The 24358-nt window shown below is 37.4% G+C and overlaps 1 protein-coding gene across 6 annotated transcripts in view; it reads right to left on the reverse strand.

Moving 5' to 3' along the window:
• The window catches only part of DNAH5 (dynein axonemal heavy chain 5), a 133050-nt gene that overhangs the window by 95011 nt on the left and 13681 nt on the right, over nt 1-24358 (reverse strand). For 5 of the 6 annotated variants that reach the window (XM_054817916.1, XM_054817915.1, XM_054817917.1 and 2 more), the window contains 11 exons: nt 21555-21731; nt 20620-20733; nt 18232-18339; nt 17378-17500; nt 15353-15568; nt 12470-12577; nt 11647-11732; nt 10552-10873; nt 5797-6003; nt 3605-3776; nt 2180-2325 (listed from right to left, as the gene is read on the reverse strand). In XM_054817916.1, coding sequence (XP_054673891.1) covers nt 2180-2325; nt 3605-3776; nt 5797-6003; nt 10552-10873; nt 11647-11732; nt 12470-12577; nt 15353-15568; nt 17378-17500; nt 18232-18339; nt 20620-20733; nt 21555-21731 — 1779 coding nt within the window. Of the gene's footprint in view, nt 1-2179; nt 2326-3604; nt 3777-5796; nt 6004-7016; nt 7086-10551; nt 10874-11646; nt 11733-12469; nt 12578-15352; nt 15569-17377; nt 17501-18231; nt 18340-20619; nt 20734-21554; nt 21732-24358 lie in introns of those variants that run through there. The other variant, XM_054817919.1, reaches the window with a different exon arrangement.

A 24358-nucleotide genomic window follows, 5' to 3' on the forward strand; every position in this document is an offset into this window, starting at 1 on the left:
AACAAACATATGTTTTATCCTCATGGTTCTCACGTCTATTTCACGGTCATAGCAGCCTTTATTAACACAAATATCAAGGCTTCAGATTTGTGAAAAACAAGATCAATAAACAACATTATTTTTAAATTGGTTTGTTCCAAACTATTTAGTGTTGGATTTTTTGTTGTACCGAACAAGACATCATAAATGTCTTTCAAAATTGCTGTGGCTTGTTTCCTAAATCACGACTCATCCATAGTTAATATCGAGAATCAACAAAAGTCTAGTTCTATTAAAGGGCTCCCAAAAGCAAGTGCTTCTTAATTTTCTTAACTTTCCAATGCATACATGGAAGATTTAACCTTTCTTTTAATGATTGCCATTTTACGTTACTTGGCTATGCCATAAGGAGAATTAGCCAATCATACTTCCCATTTATAGATAGATAGGAGATAAAAATCTATTAAAAGCTGTATTTATGATTAGAATCAACAAGAAAATTATTAACTTGGAGGGAGAAGGAATTAAAGAATGAGTTAATAAAATTCAGAAATATATTATTGTGCTTTTTCTTTAATACTTATGGTAAAATTGATCAAGTATGCTTTAGCCAACTACAATTTTTAACTATAACTGCCTTTTGATTTTTTTCTTTGTTATCTCCTATTTCTTTAAGCTTAATCAAACCTGGCTACCTCCCTTGAATTAAAAATCAATAATTGGAAAAATTCAGCCATTAGCAAGATTCAGTCTTTTCCAAATTTTAAGACACAATCTTTGATCTTCCTAATGATTCAGTCTAATTGAGAGAGAAGCCAGATCTCATATGCAGTATCACAGCAACTACTGAAAAAGTACTTTGGGTTTTTTCCATGGTATAACTATTCTTGTTTCAGCAATTTCTTTAGAAACTTAGTCACCTGTTCAGTGATAGAACTTATTTCTAGTCCCTCCTAATTAAAAACTACCATAAGCTTACAAACGCTGTTACTATGTTCATTGTACCCATAACTGTGATTAGTACACCGCTTACTCTGCTAACTCAAATTGATTGGCTGTTGTGCTGTTGTAATTGCTACATAGCAGTTCAAGTTTTCTTGCAGAAGATCAACATCAAGCAATATCAATTATCACACAGCGCTGAAAAGCTTTTTGCACTCATTCTCACATATTTTTACTTTAGTGAAAATACATTTTAGAAACAACCCTATCAGGAAAGCAGCAGCATCAAAAAAAAAAAAAAAAAACAACCCCACCAAAAACTATGAATTGTGAAGCTTACAAAATATCATTCATTCCATAAAATATTATTTTCAGTTTTACTTCGTATTTAACAACAAGGTGAGCTGTTACAAGGGACAAAAGAGGAAAGGCCAAAAAGTTAAGTACACCAAGAGAAACGAAACTTTTGTTTGTAGCATTTATGCTACAAGAGGCCAGGGATGGGGATTATCTACATGATCCTCTACGATCTTTTCCAAAGCAAAGTTTAATTCAGGAGAAAACACAAGTTAAACATTATATCCTAAAATGTCAGAATATCTCACTATTGCCTCATAAAAATCATTCTGACATTCAATTTTATTACTAGCTTAATCAGCTTTCTTAACTGATTAACAACTTAACATGCTTACAGTTAATCCTCCTCAACATAAGAGTATTTTGATGAGGTGAAGGAAGGGGCTCCTCCCAGAATACCTTCACCCACGTACTTCTGAGTATATTTTGCACATCCCGTTACTAACTCAGGAGTGCTTGAGATTAACAAAGATATTCAGTACACAATCATTTCCATAGTATTTACTCTCCCAGGCAACGAAGTGTATTTGTTATGGAGCTATTTACAGGCATCAGATGGGCAATTCCCTTATTTAAAGGCACTAACAAGCAACAATGACAAAAAAGATACTATCATAGAGGAAAAACATTTAAATTGAGTGATATCAAAGCATAAAAGAAATATCATACAGCAGTTGGCTTGACATTAATAAACTCAGAAAAGAACAGCTCAGCTCAGACTTCTTTGTGTTTGCTATTTTCGTTCCTTTTTTAGGTTCCAGCCAAGCGAGTGGGGATTTCCTTATTTCAGTTTCCCATGCATGTTTCATTAATTCTGCACTGTTTTTATCTCATAAAAAAAGGGAAAATATCTTAATTCAAAGTCATTGAATTCTTCTTTATGAAACTTTTATCTAATAACCTTCGTCTTTTGGAGAAATTCCTCACAGCTCAGTGGTTCATCTTCTGGCAACTTACAGAGTGGCACTCTATTCATTTCTTGAAGGACAGCATCAATGCGAAATTCAACCAAGTCATTCACTCGATCAAGCAATAACTCCAGCCCAGCTTTTGAAGCAAACAGAAGATTCAAGACAAGCTTAAAAGTTTGAAACAATAATCTTTGCACAGTCCTGCTTAAATTTTTACTTCAACAAACAATCATATTCAATTTTATATGAATTATAAACCTTAATCAGTTTACTTCAAATATCTAAACTTTTATGGCAAAGTTCACCACTGAAATCATAACTAATATTTCGCATAACATATGCTGATCTGGCATATGTTATCCATATCCTAAAAGATAATAGGCAAAATATTAAAAAGATATATATAAGATGAGCTTAAAGTACATGCATTTCAAACACAAAGACATTAAAATACAACTGAGATCCAGGAATACTACTTCTCCTACAGCGTGAACTAGTTACCACTTGGAGAACCCACTAGCAACAGAAACTTTTGACAGGTAAAATGTCTATTCTTCAATAAAATGTTAGAAACCAAATAATAGTTAACAGAAAACAATCACTAGAATTTTCACAGTTTAATAGCAATTTGCTTTCAATGCTGAAATTGAAATAGCAGCAAGGTGCCTGTTCCAAACTCAAACTACTTGTATTATTCAAAATTAAATTGAGTGTAATGTCAGGTTAGCATCCAAAATGCATTTTAATTTCCCTTTTCAACTAAAGAAAATTCCCACTAGAACTACTTACACCTTTTCAAAAAACAAAATCTATTTGATGTAGTAATTAAGCTAAAGCAAAAGGAATTTGGTACCTTCAGAAACAATACGCATCTCAGTGCAATCTTGTAATAATCTTTTGAAAGACTACAACCTCGTCTGTTTTCTAAAGCTGTTGCCCAAGACGTGTGCATTCGTTTTAAATAGACTGATGTTAAAGAAAACGGTTAATATGAAAAGCTATTGAGCAGTGACAGTGCCAACTCAGTCAAGAGATTATTCCCTGAGAACTTATTTTGTACATTATAGAAACAAAAAGCAAGATCAGGAAAAGTCCGAAACTTAAGAGCTCTTTTAAAAAGTAGCTATCAGAATACAGAATAGACAGAACCTTTTGCACACTACTTTATGCTTGGTTTAACCCCAACTGCCATCCCATCCATATTAGTAAAAATTTGACAAACATGTGAGACAAAAAGAAGGTGTTTTTATAAAGCAGAGGTTTCACGAAGTACCAGACAGGTGAAAATTCTGATTTCCTTCACATATAAGTCAATTAAGTACAAATCATATAAAGGATAGTAAGCTTAATTATATAGCTTACATTTGTATAGAAACAAACAAGCAGAATTTAATGGAAAGAGGCAAGCAACTCACCTAACTTGTAAAAAATTGTATTAATATATTTCTCAACATTCAAGGATGTCCAGGTCAGTAACATTAGACCTGGCTGGATAGCATCATCTACATTTGCTAACCGAGGAGCCATCAGTTGTTCAATAGGGTGTTGTATTTTCAGTTTAATTCTTTTATATTCTGTCAGCATCATCTGAAATAAACAGAGAATGAAAGCATTAGTTAATATACACTGATTTGAACCTCTTCACTTACACATAATTATCATAACTTAAGAAAATTACTCTGGATGCACATTACTGAAATTCTTAAAAAATGATAATAAATTGTTTGGGAAGTGTTTTCATTATTTTTTGCAGAAGTTCACTATTTGTTGCTCTTCATAATAATGCAAGTACTACTTGGAAATTCATCTTTATAGATTGTACTGGTTTTGGTTGGGATGGAGTTAATTTTTTTTTCCCCCATAAGTGGCTCATGTGATACCATGTTTTAGATTTGTGACCGAAACAACGTTGATAACACACCGATGTTTTGGAAATTGTTGAACAGTGGTCATACAGCACTAAGGCCTTTTATGCTTCTCACACTGCCCCACCAGTCAGTAGGCTGTAGATACACAAGAAGCTGTGAGGGCACTCAGCTGGGACAGCTGACCCAAGGGATATCCCATACCTATGGCATCATGCTCAAAAATAATTATGAGGAGCGGCTGAGGGAACTGGGGTGGTTTAGCCTGGGGAAAAGGAGGCTGAGGGGAGACCTTATCGCTCTCTTCAGCTACCTGAAAGGAGGCTGTAGCAAGGTGGGTGTCGGTCTCTCCTCCAGAGTAACAAGCGACAGGACAAGAGGAAATGGCCTCGAGTTGCGCCAGGGGAGGTTTAGATTGGGTGTTAGGAAAAAACTCTTCACTGAAAGGGTTGTCAAGCATTGGAACAGGCTGCCCAGGGAAGTGGTTGAGTCACCATCCCTGAAGGTATTTAAAAGACGTGTAGGTGTAGTGCTTAGGGACATGGTTTAGTTGGTGGACTTAATGATCTTAAAGGTCTTTTTCAACCAAAACAATCCTATGATTCTATAAAACCTGGGGTTACTTGTCTTCCCAAGTAACCATGACACATCCATGCTTTCTTGTAGATGGCTAAACACCAGCCATCTAGTAGTAAATCAATTCCTTATTTTGCTCTGCTTACACATGCAATATTTGCTTTCCCTGTTAAATTGTCTTTATCTCAACCCACATGTATTCTCACTTTTAACTTTTGGATTCTCTCCCCCATCCCACTGTGGGGAGTAAGCAAGCAGCTGTGTGATGCTTAGTTGCCTACCAGAGTTAAATCACAACATCGAAAAAGGTTTGCGAATTTCAGTCTCTAAATGGATGTTCCAAAAGACAAAAAGCTCAAGGAAAAGAAATGCATCTAAATGAACTTTTCAGCAGTTTTATTAGACCAGCCTTACCAGAACTTTAATGTGGTATCTGCTTTCTAATGCATCTTTAACTCGCTGGTCTAGTTTCACATGTTTTGCAAAAAACAATCCTTGCAATACCTTTATGACTTAATATGACATTTTTTCTCATGTCAGAATCAAGTAGCCTTTTGAAGCCATAGACTTCTGCATACCTATCTTTGAATCCTCATCTTGAGCCATCAAGAACCTTGTCTGTTCATAGATACACAAAATGATCCAAAGGATTTAAAAGATGAGAGAAAGGGAAATTTTAGCTTCTCTTTTTTCTACTATTCACAGACATCTGTGTAGAACACTGGTGCAGGAACTATGCTGCTACTTGCTGGATGCTTTACACTTTTTAAAAGCATACCACATGTTCCTCCCTCGCAGTGATCCTCTCAAAATAGTGTATCCAATGTTGACTCCATGACTGGATGACAGATAAATTGCTTATCGTTTAGAAAGCAGGCAAAAGAGCAAGGCATTTCGTAAGCCTCCTTTCCTCCCCATCCTCATCTCTTTCCCAAGCTCTGCAGAGCTTTTCTAAACCCATGCATCATTGAAGCGACTTCACAGAAAATACAAAGCCAAGAAATTCTTTTAAAAAGTGCCTAAGACAGTTGTAAAGATAAAAAAATAGATTTGCCAATGTTTTCTTAATGCATAATAGTTGATCTTAATTTTTTCTCTTCCATACGTATAGACCCTAGACATCTTAATGTACACTACACATACATAAAATAACTAAAATAACCCACCTGCAAATTGTTGGCAATCTTCTTATACCAGTCTCTCTTCTGTTGAATAATACTTGCAAATGGTGGGATTTCAAGGCACATGTGAGCCATGCAATCTGTTTCTCTAATTAAAGTTAATATTTGAGGGTCAAAATTCACAAATAATTCTCCTGTTTCTGGAGCTTTTACCAAGAGAGATGCCTGAAGTCCCCTTTTAGTTAATTCAATCTGCAAGAAACAAAGTCATCAGTCCTGATCAGAAAAGACAGTACAATGAAATACTTTGGTTTGGACATAAATATCACTTTGGCGGATACTAAAATCAGGTATTGCCAACGATAAAGATTGATATGGCAGGAATCGACAACTGAAATTTATTAACACAATCTCTATGTACCCAAATGCTTAACAATCAGATTAACTGTTCTTTATCCAACAGACATTTTTCTGCTGCATTCCACAGTCCAAAATCAAAAGCAGAACCATAGACTTACTTTCTTCAATCTTCTTAAATCTGAACTCTCATTTCCTTAAAACTTATTGCACATTCTGCAATAATGCTGCACACAACTTCCTTGGTGACCTAACTTATTCTAGGATAACTTCTTCAGATACCTTTTGAATAAACTTATCCTCATTTTTCCTTTTGTTTGTTTTCGACTACCTAACAGTTATACCACGTTCCAACCTTAATGGAAATCCCAACTATATCCAATCTCTTGGCAAATTTTTAAAAAGACTAAAATTAATGTTTATTATAGATTTATTTTATTCTTAATAGGGAAGCCAAATCACACTATTGTTTTAACTGCCTTACTTGAATATTAGAATACCATTTGTTCTCCATGTGATTAGAAGGAGAACATTCATAAGACCACCACACACAGAAAATTTGGCTAATACCAGGAAGAAGTCATGCCTTAGGTAGGGACATTTTTCCTACATGAGAAACTTTGCTGCTATTCCTATTTTCCAGCTGTCCTTCTGCTGACATCGTTTTATTGCTCTTTGTTCACTTCTCAAATTTCATGTATCACGTTACATTGAGATGGAGCTTGTTTTTAAGCGATACTTTCATAACCCCATTGCTTTCTTTCAGTGTACTTTTTTCTTTTTTTTATGTAACACACATTGAAAATTTGCACCACCTTTCAATGTCTAAAATACAGTTGACTATACTTTTGCTTCAGCTGTATCATGTATTATCACAACATTTTACAAAGCATTTTTCAAGAAATCACCTAATCGAGTTTTGTCAGTGAAGTTGTCTCTGTCCACTAGCATCAAAGTCACTCGGCACAGCTGCCTTAAATAGGAGCTGAATTTTTTTTCTGCAGAGCTCACCAACAAATCTTACTGCACACTTCTTTGGACTTCAGACTCATTATTGCCACTATCAGTCTCTTCCTCTCCATTTATGGGTTTTTTTTCATGCAATTTTCATAATTAAGGGAACAGAAACAAGGGGTACATTGAAGGCACAAATCTTACACTGCCATAGAATTATAGTAACTTTCACACTTCCCAATATTTTATTATTTTAATATATCCAAGCTGAATATCATTGGCTATAGCACAAAAATAATGGCTTTAAATCTTATGCTATTTAAAAAAGTGATAAATGAGGTGGTGATCATCTAGTAACAAGCAGGCAAAAGCAGGGGGGGGGGGAAAAATGTTCGGAAGTATCAGAAAGTGCCACTAAACTTAACTATTTCCACTGTATAGAATAGTAGGAGCTACAGCCCTATTTCTGCTGCATTTGTATTCCCCACAGGACGCTTGGCGCCCTCTCGGTTTGCTTTTGTTCAGGAATAGAGCAGGAGCTCCACCTCGTGTTCTGTGATACTCACGCCACATCAGGCTGCCCTTGCTGCCTCAAGAAGAGATACTGAACCCTAGTCACATTTTTTTGCCATATCTGGTAGACAAGTGCTTTGATGTTAAAGCAGATATACTTTTCATGTATTTTCAAGACACATGTGCTCACTTCAAAAACTTGAAATTGTGTTTAAATCTGCCTCCCTTTGTTCCCATCTAATGAGTACAAGGTTGGAGCAGACTTGGCAAATTTATATGGCTTCCAAGTGGGATTTGACTCTGCTATAGAAGAAACCAGACACTTACTTTTAGCACAGACCAGAATCAGATCACAGATCACTAGCACCTCACAAAGAAAGGCACCAGTTCAGGGGAGATGCCTTAGATGTTAAAGAAATTTTGTGAAAGATGAAAGGAGAATGTACTTGACTCCTCTGTGAAGGCACAGTATGTGTCAGAAAATCTGATCACTAGATCATCTAGCCAAAGGAGACAGAGGTAGCCCCACAAGAAGCATACATCCTCTGTAGTCTTCATAGCTGGGACAGGGGATATATCTTAAAAATGCCAAGACAAGGACATCATAGCAGTAGGTATAATTCAGTGAAAGCTGAAAAAAGTGAAAGTGAAATCGATATGCTTGGAACCATGCAGGTATCCAGCACAGTACTGGCATCAAAACAGAACTGAGTCCAAGACAGAAACACCAAACAAATGCAAAAGGCTTCCTGAAGCATCACAACTCCTGTTCCATAAAACATGAGGGATACACATACCATACCGGCTCTCTGTGAAGAGCACATGAAATCAAAGATGGGCTTCTCAAGTTATCAGAATAAGCGCTTGAAGTTAAAGATGTTTCTAAGTTCAACAATGCCAATTTTCATTACTGCCTGGGAGGAGGACCAATTATACAGAGGTCAATAGTGCCAAATTTAGATCTGATGTACCTGAAACATAATCTATAATGAAAGAACAGTTGAGGTAATACTCTACTCTTCAGGTTCCTTGATTCCCAACTGGCAGTCAACATCAGATTAATCATCATTAACATATATCCAGCACCAGAGCCAAAGCAGTCTGAATACAGCATATTATACAAGCTCTAATATTATAGTCACTTTTCCTGTTTTAGTATACAAAATGACACAAACACTACAACTCACAGTACCACACAATCAATTCAAATCTGATGATCCTTTAAACCTTCATGGCGAATGCAAGTGTGAAGGGGGAAGGGTCAGGAAATCTTGGCATATTCAGACTGGACAAGAGACAGCAGGAACCGCTAGTCTTGGGTCTGGTGTAAGACTAGCTTTCAGAAGACTAATGTTTATCAGCACCAGAGATTTTCACATTGCACAAAAGTTAGGGCTGAGCTCCAAGAACAAGAGGCAGATGCATTGCTAATTGTGCCACCACCTTCAAAACAGTTATCTAGAGATTCCGATACTTCTTTTTCGGATTTGAGAGGCTGAGGCCAATTTTTCTATAGCATGTTCTTTGACAAGGGAACAAAGAAACTGGAGGTAGAAAATATGGCAACAGCACAGTAGAAACTTGCAGAGATTTCAAGGCTATAAAGCAGTCCCTGCAGAAGCAATCTGATAATACAAAGGCAGTCACAGGTTCTATGTATAAAACCCAAGAGAACAAAATCAGTCAAATGAGATTTAGAACTTAAAGTAAACCACGTTTTCTGAAGAATATTCAGACTACAAAGTGTTCTGTCTTACCAAATGGTTGAGAGGAAATGAAATGGCTCTGTACTGTGTCTGGCTGGGATGGAGTTAATTTTTTTCATAGCAGCTTGTATGGTGCTGTGTTTCAGATTTGTAATCAAAACAGTGCTGATAACACAATGATTTAGCTATTGCTGAACAGTGTTTGCACAGCATCAAGGCCGCCTCTGTTTCTGACTCCGCCTCCTGCAGTGAATGGGGGGGCGCGGTGCACAAGAGGTTGCGAGGGAACAAAACCAGGCAGATGTTCCAAAATAACCAAAGGGATATTCCATGCCATGTAACATCATGCTCAGCAATAAAAAGGGAAAGGCGGGGGTTGAGATGGAACTGGCTGGACATTGTTCTACCCATGGGAGGTGGTGAGTGATTGCCTTTGCAGCATATACTTTATTTTCTTTCTCTCTTCCTTCACTTCTTCACTCACTAACCAACTTCTTATCTCGACCCACAAGTTTTCTTGCTTTTAGTTTTCTTTCCTCTCACCTGTCTGACTGGGGGTGAGCAAGAGGAAGTGAGCAAGCAGTTGTGTGGTTCTTAGCTGCCTACCAGGGTTAACCCACAACCGGCTCAAAACACGCTTGTGCACTGAGTATGCTATTAATTCTACAGGATGCTCTGTCTGTTGAGACTGGATGCTTTTTACATGTACATTCACTCAGAGTTTACCCATGGATTATTACTCAAAAAATAAATCCATATTTTCCAGACCAGAGGAAACCTCTGCGTCTGCTTTTACCTTAAGCTAATAAGCTGACAAAACTCTTCTCTCCACGCATAATCTTCTTGCACCAGAGTCAGTAGGATATGGCATAGACAGAGGGGCAGCTAAGGCCACTGAATCTTCATTACACATCACCATAATACATACTTTTCATTGTAACTTCCTAGTTATAACGAAGGTCTTTCAATTGCTCCTAAGTTCAGCCAGAGGCAGTACAGACATTGTTTATTAATAGAAACACTCTGTTATAAAGTACCTTTTCTTATTCCATCCCTCACTTAAGAGGCATCCTAAGTCTACAGTTTAGCATGCCTGACTACTGCTATTAACCAGAGATTCCTTCACACTGCTGTGACTCAGTGTTTCATGGAGGCCTGAAACAACAGGAATCCAATCTGGCATGTAAAGCTAGATGTTATTAGTCTATCAACCACAAAAATCCACCACATTTTTTTAAAGAAACGTCCTAATCAAAATCAGCTGGTTTACCTGCTGAAGCCATCCCCTGTGGTAGATCACTTCAAATTCCGTAAGAACTTTTGCTACTTTATTGTAGTTACGGATTACGCGCTTGCCATCTGGTGTTTGCAGAACAGCTGGGTGCCGCTGGAAAGATTCCATGGGCTCCTGGATCCTGTGGAATAGGTGGCGCGCCCACAAGATCTTACCAGCTATTGGAGGCAGATTACGAGCCAGGGGAGGGTCCTGCTTCTGCCTAGTGTAGATCTTACAGACTGTTTCTATGTCATGACCATAGTTTTGAAGTATTTTCTGATACTTTTCATCAATGCCAAGATTCGGGATTTGTAACCTTAGAAAAATAATAATCATTAAAAAAATTCCTTCAATACTTCTGAAATTCTTCTGATGCATTGTTGGAAAATAAAGTCATTCCAGATTCCCTTACGTTCTTTAGAAAATAACTACTTTAGCAGCAGAGTTTTCACTAAAGCTTGAACAAATGCTGTCACAACCTCTTTCCAAGCAAGCAAGATTTAGACCAGATGATAAAAGTTTCCAAGTAAGCCTACACATTTTCTGTTTTGTCACTGTTTTCAAACACTGAGCTAAAATTATGTGCAGCAAACTGTAACCAACCCGCCACTAGCAATCTACTCCATTAAACAGATTATAAGAAAACTGATGCAATAAAGACTGAGGCTGCTTTGCAACAGTGTGAATTTATCAAGACAAATTTCACTGTTTCCCAATGCAAGTATTTTACTCTCTCCTGACTGCACTGTGGTAACAAATTAATGTCATTGTTCAAGGACAAAGCTAAGGCAAATATGTTAATAGTCATAAAGTATTCCTGTACTTATGCTAATTTTGAACAACGAAGTTCAAAGTCCACTTACATTTTGCATTTTCTGATACAAAAATACGGGGTTTATTCATCCACACTGCTGAGAAGACATCCCTTAACAGACCTGAGCAGTTGAGTAAGAGGAGGTTGAGTTGCTTTTTGTTGAGTTGCTTATTTAAGGAGATGCCTCTTGCTCTGCTTCCCCCACTTCCCACCATCCTCAAAGTACTAGAATTCTGCCAGGCAATGGAAATAACAACCTAGATAGGACATAATACCTTTCAAATTTCTTCAACATACTCAGTGCTCTTCCAGTGTTCAGAATATTTTCAAAGGTGATGTCCATGAAAATCCTTAATTGATCCTGAAGGAAAGCAAATAATTCTACAGCAGAGAACTACATAAGGCACACACTTCAAATATGTCAGGTATTATTTGACAGGATTTATCATGCACTATATGAGAACATAATTTGTTTATGTGAAACTAACCTCAATAAGTATCAATTTTCCCTTTCTTCCTTCCCTCAAGAATTACACAAAATATGACCAACTTTGAAGGCATTTTATTTCCAAGTCTCCTCTGTAGCTGCGCAACCAACAAAAGCTTTTGTATCCTCAAGTGTTCCACCATGCTGAGAGCCCTCAAAGAATGCTTGCTTACCTCTTCAGCAGCCAAAGCGAGCCAAGCATTTATTTTATTTTTTTTCTTCTACAAGATAACCTTTCCTTCCACCAACTTGTGATTTCAGAACTATGGGAAAGTTAATTATCTGACTTATTTGCGCTATGCTCCCATTCGCCCAATGAAATCATCCATTTTTGTGTTATTCTTGCTAGCATAACTTCCAAATAAAGCACAGTAATAAAAAATCCTTTTGTTGGAGGGCCACAAGGCCCTTTCTGGTCTATTCCATGAAACTGGTCTGAAAGTTAGATAATAAATGCACGCTTTTAAAGTCAAGATAGATTAGAATAATTTTTCAATTTCAGAATATAAAATTTGAGATTTACATAATTTCTTTGGTAGCAACTCAGAGGTATTTTTGTTTTCATGAGGATTCATCAGTAAATTAAATTCTTATTTGAATCATAAACCTACATGAAGATCATTTATCTCTTTGCAAAACTCTTCATAGTCTTGGTCAAAATCAGTCTTCCGTTGATCCAAGAAATTGTAATGCCTTTTCTTCATGATCTCAACAATGCTCTAAACAGTTTCACAGAAAAAGAAAATTACTACCAAAAAACTGTCTTATCAAAAAGACGTACCACACCAAAATATTTAGCACAGCGGGCTATGCACATTCACGTTTTACCTTTGCCATTAGTTACTCATATTTGCTGAGCAATATAAGCAAACCACTTAAATAATACATTTGCAGGAAACAAGTTGGTGCAATGGCCATATGAATTACATTTATATTATTTATTTCTGGTTTAAGTCAATTAGAACTGCCAGAAAATTCAGACACTTGCCTTTCATCAAAGACATTTGTCACCCATTAAATATTCTTTCATGCAGAGGTTCATTATTTCTATTTAAAAGTTAACAAAGTTCAACACAGAAAAATATTTTCACATTATTATTTTCCATATCTTTAAATTAACTGATTCATTAGAAAAACAGACTATTCAAAAGCCACAGTAAGATACAGCACATCACCAGTCCGGGACTTATTATTCCTGGCTTCTCTTACGTAGCTGCTGTCCACTCAAATGAAAGTACATCTTAATCAGCATCTCCCTTGAGCTGTACACACAGTTAATGGATTTCTAATGATGAACCACTGTTCAACATCTTAGTAGTTTACCACAGGACAGTTATGAAGCTCAACATACGTTCAGCACAGCAGACTTCCACCATTTTATTATAAGTCAAATGGACTTCAGTTTTGCTTAACTGTAAATAAAAATTCCATCTTTTCCTCTAAAATCAAGCAAATTCTAGATAGCAACTAAGTGGTAAAGCATAAGGAACTGCAACATAATAACTTCCTATTGTAAAAATTTTTCAAGTCATGTAATCAGTCACATAACTATAGCTATGGTCCATGACAAATACTTCACTCAATTTTGTCACTGTTAAAAATGTACAATCACTTTCTGCCCTTTATGCATACTATCAAGAACCTTCCATGTAGTATTTTCTACCTAAGCATGTACAATTTCCCTTTACTCCCCAAATAAAATTGACTTCACAGTAACTAGGTCTCACACAAAGCTCTTACTTTAGGGCTTGAGTGCTGCAATGGATAATGTGGTATACCTATATGGACTCCATCACAGCCTGGGCTAATGAGCACAGGTAGCTTTTCAAATAGAAATGCCCCAAATAAATGAGATGTCTGTGTTCCAGCCTACAAAAATAGTATCTTCACAGCATGACGCAAAAATGACCTCAACATGAGTTGCTGAGAAGCATGCTGGCACAACTTTAGAGACCAGCTCTCAGTGAAGGGAACAAAATTTAGAGCAGCCCATATCTATTCTGCCCATGTGGAATAGTCCTGGACCAAGCTATCCTTCCAGTTCTGCCCAGGTTTCTTCTCAGAAGACTATAGAAGAGAAGAAAGGATAAAAATGGCTACTGTGAAGGATGCAGTCAAGGAATCAAAACCTCGGACTGCAACAGGGAGTGAATCGAACCAGGATAGACCACGGATTGCTCACATTTTACCCTACGCTTATTTAAATAAAGCAAAGTGATTTACTCATGGCCATAACAAAAAGGAAAAGGACAGGGTAGAGCAACTTAGAATGCCACATTTGCCTGTACTGCCATTGTATCACATGTAATCTCTAAAAGATCCACACATTGAACACTTCTGATTTATTTTAATATTTACAAGTGCCATGATTATGATACTGCACTAAGAAAGATATACAATAAGGCAAGTTAACTCAGGCTCAGTAAAAGCAGGGAAGACTCTACTTGCTAGAAAAGAAAGTTAATCTCAGAAAGAAGAAAGGAAAAGAACATGATTTAGCATACTTATATTCTCAGAATACCTCCTTGTTGTTCAAGTCTCACTCCTACTTAATAGAAGGACCAGGCAAGAAACCTGAATAGTAATACTAACAAGCAAAGGGATTTTGCTGTTACAAAAGAAAAAGCCTAAACCTGAAGAGCTTTCCAGAGCAACCCAGCTAAGTCATTTCTTTTCCTCCCTCAACCTAGTCATCTGTGAATTAACTCTTTCTTCCCTCATAAAACACAAAGCTGATGATTGTACTCTAGATCTAGAGTACAGATTTCAACTAAACCTAATAATCTGTTTTGCTGGAATTAAGGTCACTATTCCCATAATGAAACAAGGTAAATCTGAGAGTCCAATGGTGGGTTGGTTTGGTGTTGTTTGTTGGTTTGTTCTTTTTTTGGGGGGGGGGAGGGGGGGGTGTTTGTTTGTTTTTTTTAAATTACTTATTTCAAGAAATCACAGTTACATTTATTTGTATTTATGCAGCACAGAAATGGAACTGGAGGTTTTTTCACGCCAAGCTCCAAGGAAAATCTCACTGCAGTATCAACCACTGTGACAATGGAGCCAACCTCAGTGGCAGGCGCTGATCAGGTACCCCTGGAATAATGGGCAAGAGATGAAGACAGTCTGCAATTTTGGTCACAGCACACTTCCATAGCTAATGAAACATTTGTAAAGACAGAAGTTTTGTACTTCTCACTTTTTCCTCCTGATCATAACACAAAACCACGGCTCTAATTACTACTGTTACAAAGTCCTCCCATTTAGTTGCTTTTTTCAATCAACTTCGATTTTAACATACCTCTTTCACATGTCCACCTGCCCCTTTTCATCTTGTCTGCTCACTTCCCCAGCAATCACATATTTACATCACTATTATCCAGTAATTTTAGCTCCACTAAGTTATTTTTTCTCTTGATAAACACTTTTCTAATTTTCATAATTATTTATCGTTTAAAGTTCAAGTCAGATTGACAGGATATCCAAAATTTACTGTGTACCTCATATTTTGTGATCATTCCTTCCAATCCCTCGATTTTAGACTCCTGCAGAACTGAGTAGGTTTTCATAGTATTGAAAATATCTATTATCTTTACCAGACGTTGATGAAATGTTTCAAATTTTCCAAATATATACATCTCACTAAAATCAAACTGTCTTTCAGCTGGATTTTGTTCCAATTTCTCTTTCATCTTGTGAAAGCAATTTTGATACTCCTAAAAACAAAGAAGAATTTAAAAGAATGTCAAGTATGTAATAAAAGGCACTATCACCACCTAGAACAAAATTTATGCAGACTGCTATTATCCTAACTTGACAGAAAGTAGAAGTTTCATCAATAAACAATCATGAACACTATAAAGACAGTAACAGAATTTGTCTCTGAAAACTAATCCAACAATACATAATTGCAAGATCACACATTTCATCAAATGAATGAACTGCACATATGCGTATTTGTACGTTCCATCCTTAGCAAGTGTGAAATTCTGTTCCCGCCATTTTATAGCAGGGCTTGATGTGTTTACTTAATCTCCAAGATGACAACCTGGATTTCATTTTTCAGAGACTGAAAATAATGATTGTGTGCTGATCAGTTTTACTGAGTAATGATGTTTCAAATTTTCCAAAATCACTTTCCAGAACAAAAACCCTTTTGAAGTTAGAACACTGCTCCATAGCAGCTTCCAGTTTTCATTAAATTCTTCCCAAAGTCAGCTTACATAGTCACCAGATTTGCTTGAAATGGTTTCTTTCAAGAGTAGTTATCTTTAAAATACGTTATTTTTCATCACATATATGTATGAATAACCCCACATGAAGATATTAATACAAAGGGCCCAGAGTTGCCTAAGTTGTTAGTGATTCAAATTACAAATTTTGATCTATTGATTTACTGAAAGCTTTTGGAACTAATAAGACTCAAATAAAAACCTAATCCTTCAACATATTTTAATGCAACAATGGAATAATTTGTTATATCTTTATAGAAATATACCAATTTACTACTTGTTGCTGATGGTAAGAGGTCATGTGAACTTACACTAATTTGTGCTAGAACTATGCAAGATTTATTCATTCAGAAGGTGTCAGGATAAAGTTCTAGTCTTCCAAGCACATATTATTAAGGAATCAAAAAGTACTAACAGAGAAAACCTAATATGAACCTTTCAATACCTACAGGGAGGTTATAAAAAGACAGAGATAGGCTTGTCAAAGTAGCACATGGACGGAGGCCAAGAGGCAATGGGCATAAATTGAAACAGAAGACATTCTCACTGGATGTAAGGAGAAAATTTTTCACTCTAAGGACAGTCAAGCAGTGAAAGAGGCTGCCCAGAAAGACTGTGCAATCTCTCCATCCTTGCAGAACTTCAAGACAGGACTGGATAAAGGACTGGGCAACCAAGTTTGATCTCACACCTGCCCCTGCTTTGGCTTTGAGCAGAAGGTTGAACTAGATACCTGCTGAGGACCCTTCCAAGCTGAATTATTCTATGCTCTAAGGGGGTGCAACAAAAAAAAAACCAAAAAAACCCCACCCACAAAATGGTCATGGAAGCATATGCAAAATAATAAAGGCTGTCTTCCCAACAAGTCTACGCAACCTGAACAGCTGAATTCTCAGTTCAATAAATTGCCCTTTATAAAAGTATAGCTTATCCACATATTTTCGGAACATATTCAGCTCAGTAACTCCCTCTGTCTTCATTTCTATCACACAACGCTGCTCATCACATGAGACTTTCTAAAGAAACTCAGGCATGAAAATCCAAGTAATTCTCATATAAGAAGCATAGTTAAGTTAGGCTAAGCATTCAAATCTTGTTTCCAGAAGATCAACAGACACTGGAATAAATTCCCTGTTAGCTCTAATATAAACATTCCAATTCCACAGGGTATTTATCAGTTGCTTCATTTTCTGTCATTATAACATTGCTTCCTCACATAAAATAAAGTTTTCCTAATCATGCCCTCGTAAATCTCACCTTATATTCTGTTTTCCATATGCTCTTTCCACCTACCTGTTTAAGCCTAATGGCTGCTTGTAGCTTTTCCATAACTCTTTCCTGAGGTTGATTCCAGATGGTGGCCGTATTGTTGTTTGTAATGTAAGATTTACATGCTGTGATGATCTGATTCGTCACCTAAAAGCAGTTTTAACCTTGTGAAAAAAACATTTAAAGACAAAGCAGATCTTGCCCTTCTTTCAGTCTCATCCCATACCTCTGACTCCACTCGCCTAAAGCCTGCAAAATAGCAATACCAAATACCAACCACACAGACTATTCTTGCAATATCCAGCCTCCACCCAGACCATTACACCACCAAAACACTGTTGATTAACTACACTTATCCTAAACACCTTGTACCAACCGTGAAATGACATTGAGGACTATGAAGTCATAAGACTTTGGCACTTCTGAAAGCAAAGGTAAAATCAAGGACCCATGAGACTATGATCATTAAAGAATAGCTTGTCCTTCCAACTTCATTTCCTTTTTTATACAACAATAGGGAGTTTTAAGGGATATGTAAATTTAACATAATTGGTTCTACAAAAAACAGTTCACCACAAGCAAAACTCATTGTAACAGAAAGTTTCTCAATCTGTTCACGTCAGGGTTGAGATTAGCCCTGATCTTCAAGAAATCTGAAAAAGTTCTTACAACTCCAAATTACAGACAGTAAAATAAGTTCTAACTCTGAAATAGTTTTATCACTATTTCCAATTCTCTGTGCATTTAAAAAGCAGCATTAAATTGACCAAAATGCTGCCTCTTCAATTGCTTGGTCCCTTTGTGTTTTCTCTCACTCAAGCAACAACATAAAAAAAAAAAAAATCTGTGAAAATTTCCTTTCACGCTGTAGCACCAACCTTCACAAACAGTGACGATATCTTTTCAGATGTGTTGTAATACTGAGAGATATTCTGAATCATTTTAATTGCATTTATGAGTCCTGGAATAGCATCCACCATGGACACCTGGAAAGAAACACACAGTCTGAACTCTGCTTAGTACTTCTGTTACCATACATTAGCTCAACACCTAATTAGAGGATGCAGGAGCATTATGAACATGGTCTTCCTAACGTTTCTGCCTCCATTTCCCTGGGCCTCTCCTACTTCACCCTCCAAGATCTACAATTCAATTTTTGGTAAAAAATTTCACTACAGTCTCGGCTGGAAGAATTCTGGTCAACGAGTGAAATTTGGTAAGAGACAAAGGCCTCTTCAAAAGTACCACATTTTTTCATGAAAAGTATGTTTGTACACTCTTTTGCTAAACCTGATGTAAGCTTGCACATAAAGAGAGCCCAAAAATTACATTAAGCCTCATAGCACTCATTTGAATAAAGGAACTATCAAGAACAACTTTTCTATAGCACTGGCATTTAGATCATAAAAAATTATATACAATAGATGCAGTGCATGGGAGGAGGTGATCCTATAGACCATTCTTTGGGGTGTAGGTGCCCAGGCGCTGGCTGCAGGTGCAGCCCCTGTGTGGAGCAGCCGGGGCTGCCCGGTGCCGGACACAGCCGGTTCCAGCCCGCTCCAAGGGCCCCACCGCAGGGCACAGCTGAGCCCCTCAGCCACGGGCGGGCGCCTCGGGGAAAGCCTGGGTAAGAAAGGGCAAAGCGCTGCCTGGCAGCCAGGGCTGAGGGAAACCAGGTGAGAAACAGCCCTGCGAGCCCCGAGGGAGAGCGGGAGGAGGGCAGGAGGGGCTCCAGGCGCCCCCGCTGAGGTGCCCCTGCGGCCCCGGGAGAGACCCCGGTGGGGCGGGTGTTTCCCTGCAGCCCGTGGGAAGGCCCAGAGCAGGGAGAACTGTGAGGTGGAAGGAGAGGCAGAGAGGAGCTGGTATGGACTGACCGCAGCCCCCCCATTCCCCATTGCTGCTCAGGGCACGGGAAGGAGGAAGTACAGGAGTTGGGGGTGAAGGGGTGAAGCTGAGCCTGGGAAAGAGGGGGTGCTGGGGAGATGTGGTTTTAATTTTTGGTTTTGTTTCTCACTACCCAAATCTATTTCCACTGTCAATAAGTTATTTTTTCCTCGAGTCTGTTTTGCCCATGATGATAATAGGTAAGTAATCTCCCTGTCTTTGAAAATTCCATGAGCTTTTTCATCCTATATTTCCCCCCCGATGCTGTTGATTAGGGGGAGTGAGAAAGTGTTGACCCATAGCCAAGGTTACCACACCCATTTTAATTCTCCGTACCCAATATGGTTTTCAGTAAGTCTTGCATACAAGAGAAACACATTTTGCTGCACCCTCTAAACACCTCTGAAGCTGACACCACTTCCTCCTTCGTAAAAGCCAATATGGGGAGCACTAAGCAAATCAAGTTCAACGAACTCTGCACAGTGCCAATAGCCAGCATATTCATTCTAACTCTGTTTTGTATGGGCATCATACTAACCTTTCATCAGAGAGATTCAAATATCAGATTGGGAAACACTGAAAGAACACACTGTTCTAGCACTGTCCAGTAAATGGAAACAAACAAAGCCATGCCATGGTTGCCCAGAGTGCTGTTTGGAAGCAATTTCACTTTGGGAAAAGCATGGAGAGAGAAAGAGAAGTTGCTAGGATGGTCAAAGCTTTGAGTCTTCATGGCTACTCATCATATTCCTCTGACTAGCAAGACACATAGTCAGTTGCAAAACCAGTTTTAATAAAAGCAACCATTTGCCACCCACTTTAGCAGAGAAGTAAGAATCCTTCCTCTTAGCCCATACTTTAAGGTGGCTGGTTTTGTTTACTACTTGTTATGCTTGTGTCATCCTGTTACTATGGTATGAGAAGGTGATATATATTTACACCTTAATATTTACATAACCATATATGTGTTTTCCTGGCCCAAGCAGCTGAAAATTGCCTTATAAATGTTAGGCCAAGCATGACCTGGCCACCAACACAAAGACAAAAGCCCAGCCTTTAACATAGCACCAGGTTCACTTTCACCCCCTTTTTTTTCTTTTCTTTTCTTTTTTTAAATCGCAAAGATTTCTGTTCCTCCAATAGCACAGAATCCAGTTTCATCATCAGACCAAAAGCTTCATAGATACCATGGCAAGAAAATAACAAGTACTTAATTTTATAGCCAGAAATTCCCACTAGGCCACCTTTAGCATAACTGAACAAAGTCTCAAACTGAAGACACATACCTAAAACGCTGTGTGATTTCCAAACTGATCTTGCAAAATACATTAATTTTAGTTGTCTCAAGACATTTATGGCAAGAATTTAAAAGTTCTACTTACAGGATCACTATTGTATAATGGGTCACAACATTTTTCCAGACAATATAGATACTTCACATTATCTTTAGCTTCATTTGCTGCATCTGTGATGCGAATATCCAGTGCTCGCCAGTTCTAAGAATAGAAAGTTGAAAAAAAAAAAAAAAGCCACACATTTCAGAAAAACTGTTTTGAGATCACACTGTTTTGTCATTAGCCTTTAAACACATTTGAAAGCACAAATCTGTTACTTCAGAGTTACGCTTGTTTACCCAAGGTGAGGAACAGGTCCTTGTTTTGCTTCAGTAACTTGACTGTGAACATACAGTTAGTTTAGACCACTCAACTCAACAAGTTATGTCAGTAGTAGTGTGAAGTCAAGCTGCTGTAAAATATATAGACATCATCTGTTAACTATTTTTGCTTGATGGACTGATGAATATATAACCATGTATTTGTTTCACATGCCTTTAATTTTGACAAGCAAAGACTTTTTTATTCACTTATTTTTGTGTTTGCTAGGGTCTTTAATTTTTTTATGTCAGCGTGAGAAGTTATGACCCCACACAAGCAGTTTTGACAGCCACTTTAACAACATGAGAAAGAAGTTTAAAAAATGGTGGGCTTTTAATTTTCTTTTCATTAAATACCCAGTTCATGGATTCAATTTCTGATTTAATAATCAATTTTTCAAAGATTTATAAGTACTTATTTCTGTTGAGCCATGTGGATGCAGTACATTATCAGCCTTTAGACAAGGGGGATTCCCAGTCTTTTCCAATAAATTAGATTTATACTTTATCTACTCAAGGTGAGGAATAAGGAAGGACAGAGAAAACAAAAGTCAAAGATGCTTCAGTATTTCCCCACCAGTAATGTTATCACCATCACCAAAATGGACTAGGGTATACAGAGCATTTCTAGTCTTTACATCAGTCATAATTCAAAGTAGAAACCTTCAGCAGTTTGGATTTAGCAGCAGTGAGTACTCCAAGCACTGCCTTCGTGTCTGGGCTCTTCAGCTGGTCCATAAGGTAGTTGAATTTCGACAATCTCTTTTTCCAGTAATCAAGCTCTGCTCGTGGTCCAAGGTCATCAGCTTCCTTTCTCAACTGGTCATTTTCTGCAAGAACCTTTTATTATACAGTAATATTAGTGAGTGATTTTTATCTGCATGGATAGCATGGATTAATTCATAATTTAACTCCTAGTATTAACCTCCCGTGATAAATTACCTAACTCTGCCACCACCTCACAGAAGAGACCTTAATTTTGCTTGTCCTTTTTAGTTCTGAGTTAGAGGCAGTAGTATCTCAAGAGCACTGTTACAGACAATTACATTTTCTGCAAATAACCTGCAAAGCATTTTTCAAACTACAATTTTGACCACTGAGAATAGTGTTCACTGAATTGTTGTGATCCTTTTGTTTTCATTAAACGCACTGGTAATCACTGTTTCCTACTTTGATTTCTTGGCTAAGGTGAATCTTTTGCAGCAGTTTATTCGTTACAAGAGGTAGAGATGCTCACCTTAGTAACCATGATATAAGCATAGACAGAATACTTTTCCTAATGCAATGTGGTCACAAGGCGTTCACAGTAAATGCTGAGGTAAGAACTGGAAGGAGTGTATCTACTGTGGTCCTTCTCCAGTGGGTAATCCAACTACCAGCAGCCAGCTACTTAAGAATATTCTGATGACTGCTTTCATTTGCTTCACAACCTTTTTTTCGTAAGTATAATATTCACTGAAAATTTTTACTAGCTGTAACTTATTCTCCATAATATTTCACACGCTTCAGTCACAAAAAATAGAAGAATGAATTGCAGATCTATAATAATGTGAAAGCTTGCATCATGAATGTAATGAATGAGTTGTAAAAACAAACAACTTTGAAATGGATCACTCAAGATCTTGAGGATTAGGGTAGATTCAGTTGTACTTCAAACTACTTAGGAGGCTTCCTTATCTCTCATCAGCTCAGTGGGTTCAGCTTTTCTCTCTGAGCTGCGTAACATGGATTGAAATAATTTCTATCCACATCTTTATGTTTTCCAAACAAGGTGAAGGGGAGACCAGACAAGTTTACATGGAAAAGAAAGAACCCAGAAAGTTACTGAATTAAAAAAATAATAATAATCTGGTTTACTAAATTACTGAATTACAATTGTTAGAGGCTAGGAGAATACTGATGGGAAGTACTGCTATCAGCTTACTCTGCTTTTATGCTCTTCCCCAGCATCCACTTTTGCCTGCTGTCAGAGAGATGTCATTGGTTTAAAAGGACCTTTAATTCAAACCACTAATGGTGGATTTTGTGCTAATTTATTTATAAAGGATGAAGCCACGTTCACAAGTGGCCATACAAACTCAAGTCCATTGGAGAACGAGGTGATGTGGGGACAGAATTATTATGTAACAATAAGTTATTATAAGATTAACTATTGATACGCCTCTGCTTGTTAATATCCCCCATTGTTGTAAGGGGTAATAAAGTGCCCTCATGAACCTTGCCATTTGTTAAGACTTTCCTTTCCTAAAATGCAAAATAGCTATGAAAACTTCCATCCAGTCAAAAATTATGCTTCAAATCCCTCACACAATAAAGAACAAGAAACATTTAATGTCGACACAAAACATGGCTCCCTTCCTCCAGTTTCTGAGCAAATCTAAAATTCTTAAGTTTGGAATTAAAATCCATAAACCCATAATGCAATTCCAAGAATGAAAGTAAACTAAACTACCCTTCTTTCACCAAAAAAATAATGCACAACTAAAAATCTCTCCGTGACATCTGGGTTCATTAGACCAAAGGTCTTTCTTGCTTTGCTAAATTAATGATAGCAAACGCTTTAATACCTATTTTACCCTATTTGGCAATAAGTGAGTAGCAAAAGAAAATAGAGTAAATCTTTCGGAAGAAGTGCAGCTAATTGCAATACATTCTCCTCACCAGTTTCAGTTCATACATTTATAAAAGAGGTTTCTTTTTTTTATTTTCTTTCTTCCTTTTAAGAGGTATAGGCTTTAATAAAAGTCTGTCATGGAGCCGATTTATTAATTTGCAAATAAACATATTTCTCTAATAAAATCTTCGCAGTAAATTCTACAAGCAGAACAGAGAATAAGGTAGCAACTAAGAAAGCTGGAGAGGGACTGTTTACAAGGGCATGTAGCGATAGGACAAGGGGTGATGCCTTCAAGCAGAAGGAGGGTAGATTTAGATTAGATATTAGGAAGAAATTCTTTACTGTGGTAAGGCGTGTGTACTGCCTTTACGGTGGTGAGGCACTGGAACAGGTTGCCCAGAGAACCTGTGGAGGCCCCCTCCCTGGAAGTGTTCAAGGCCAGGTTGGATGGGGCTTTGGGCAACGTGGTCTAGTGGAAGGTTTCCCTGCCCAGAGGAGTTGGACCAGGTAATCTTTAAGGTCCCCTCCAACCCAAACCATTCTATGATTCTAAGTTTCCATTTTGCAAGTTTAAAAGTTACTCATTCTGTCCTCTTCCTTAATGTCTGCCTGTACAAATATTACAGAACTTGTTTCCCTGAGCTGCTATGTTTTACATTGAATGGATTGCTGATGCGTACACCGCAAGAACCCGATGTTGATTTCATGCAATAACTCAATTGGTAGTTTAATTTCTGAAAAGAACTTTAAGATCTATGCTATATAGTCTACAAAGGACCTGCTTCTGAGATTAAAGAAATTGCAATTACAAATCTCATCTGTAATTTTTATTTTTATCAGCACTTTAAAA

Source organism: Grus americana, chromosome 2 (genome assembly GCF_028858705.1).
Source record: "Grus americana isolate bGruAme1 chromosome 2, bGruAme1.mat, whole genome shotgun sequence".
Classification (NCBI taxonomy): domain Eukaryota; kingdom Metazoa; phylum Chordata; class Aves; order Gruiformes; family Gruidae; genus Grus; species Grus americana.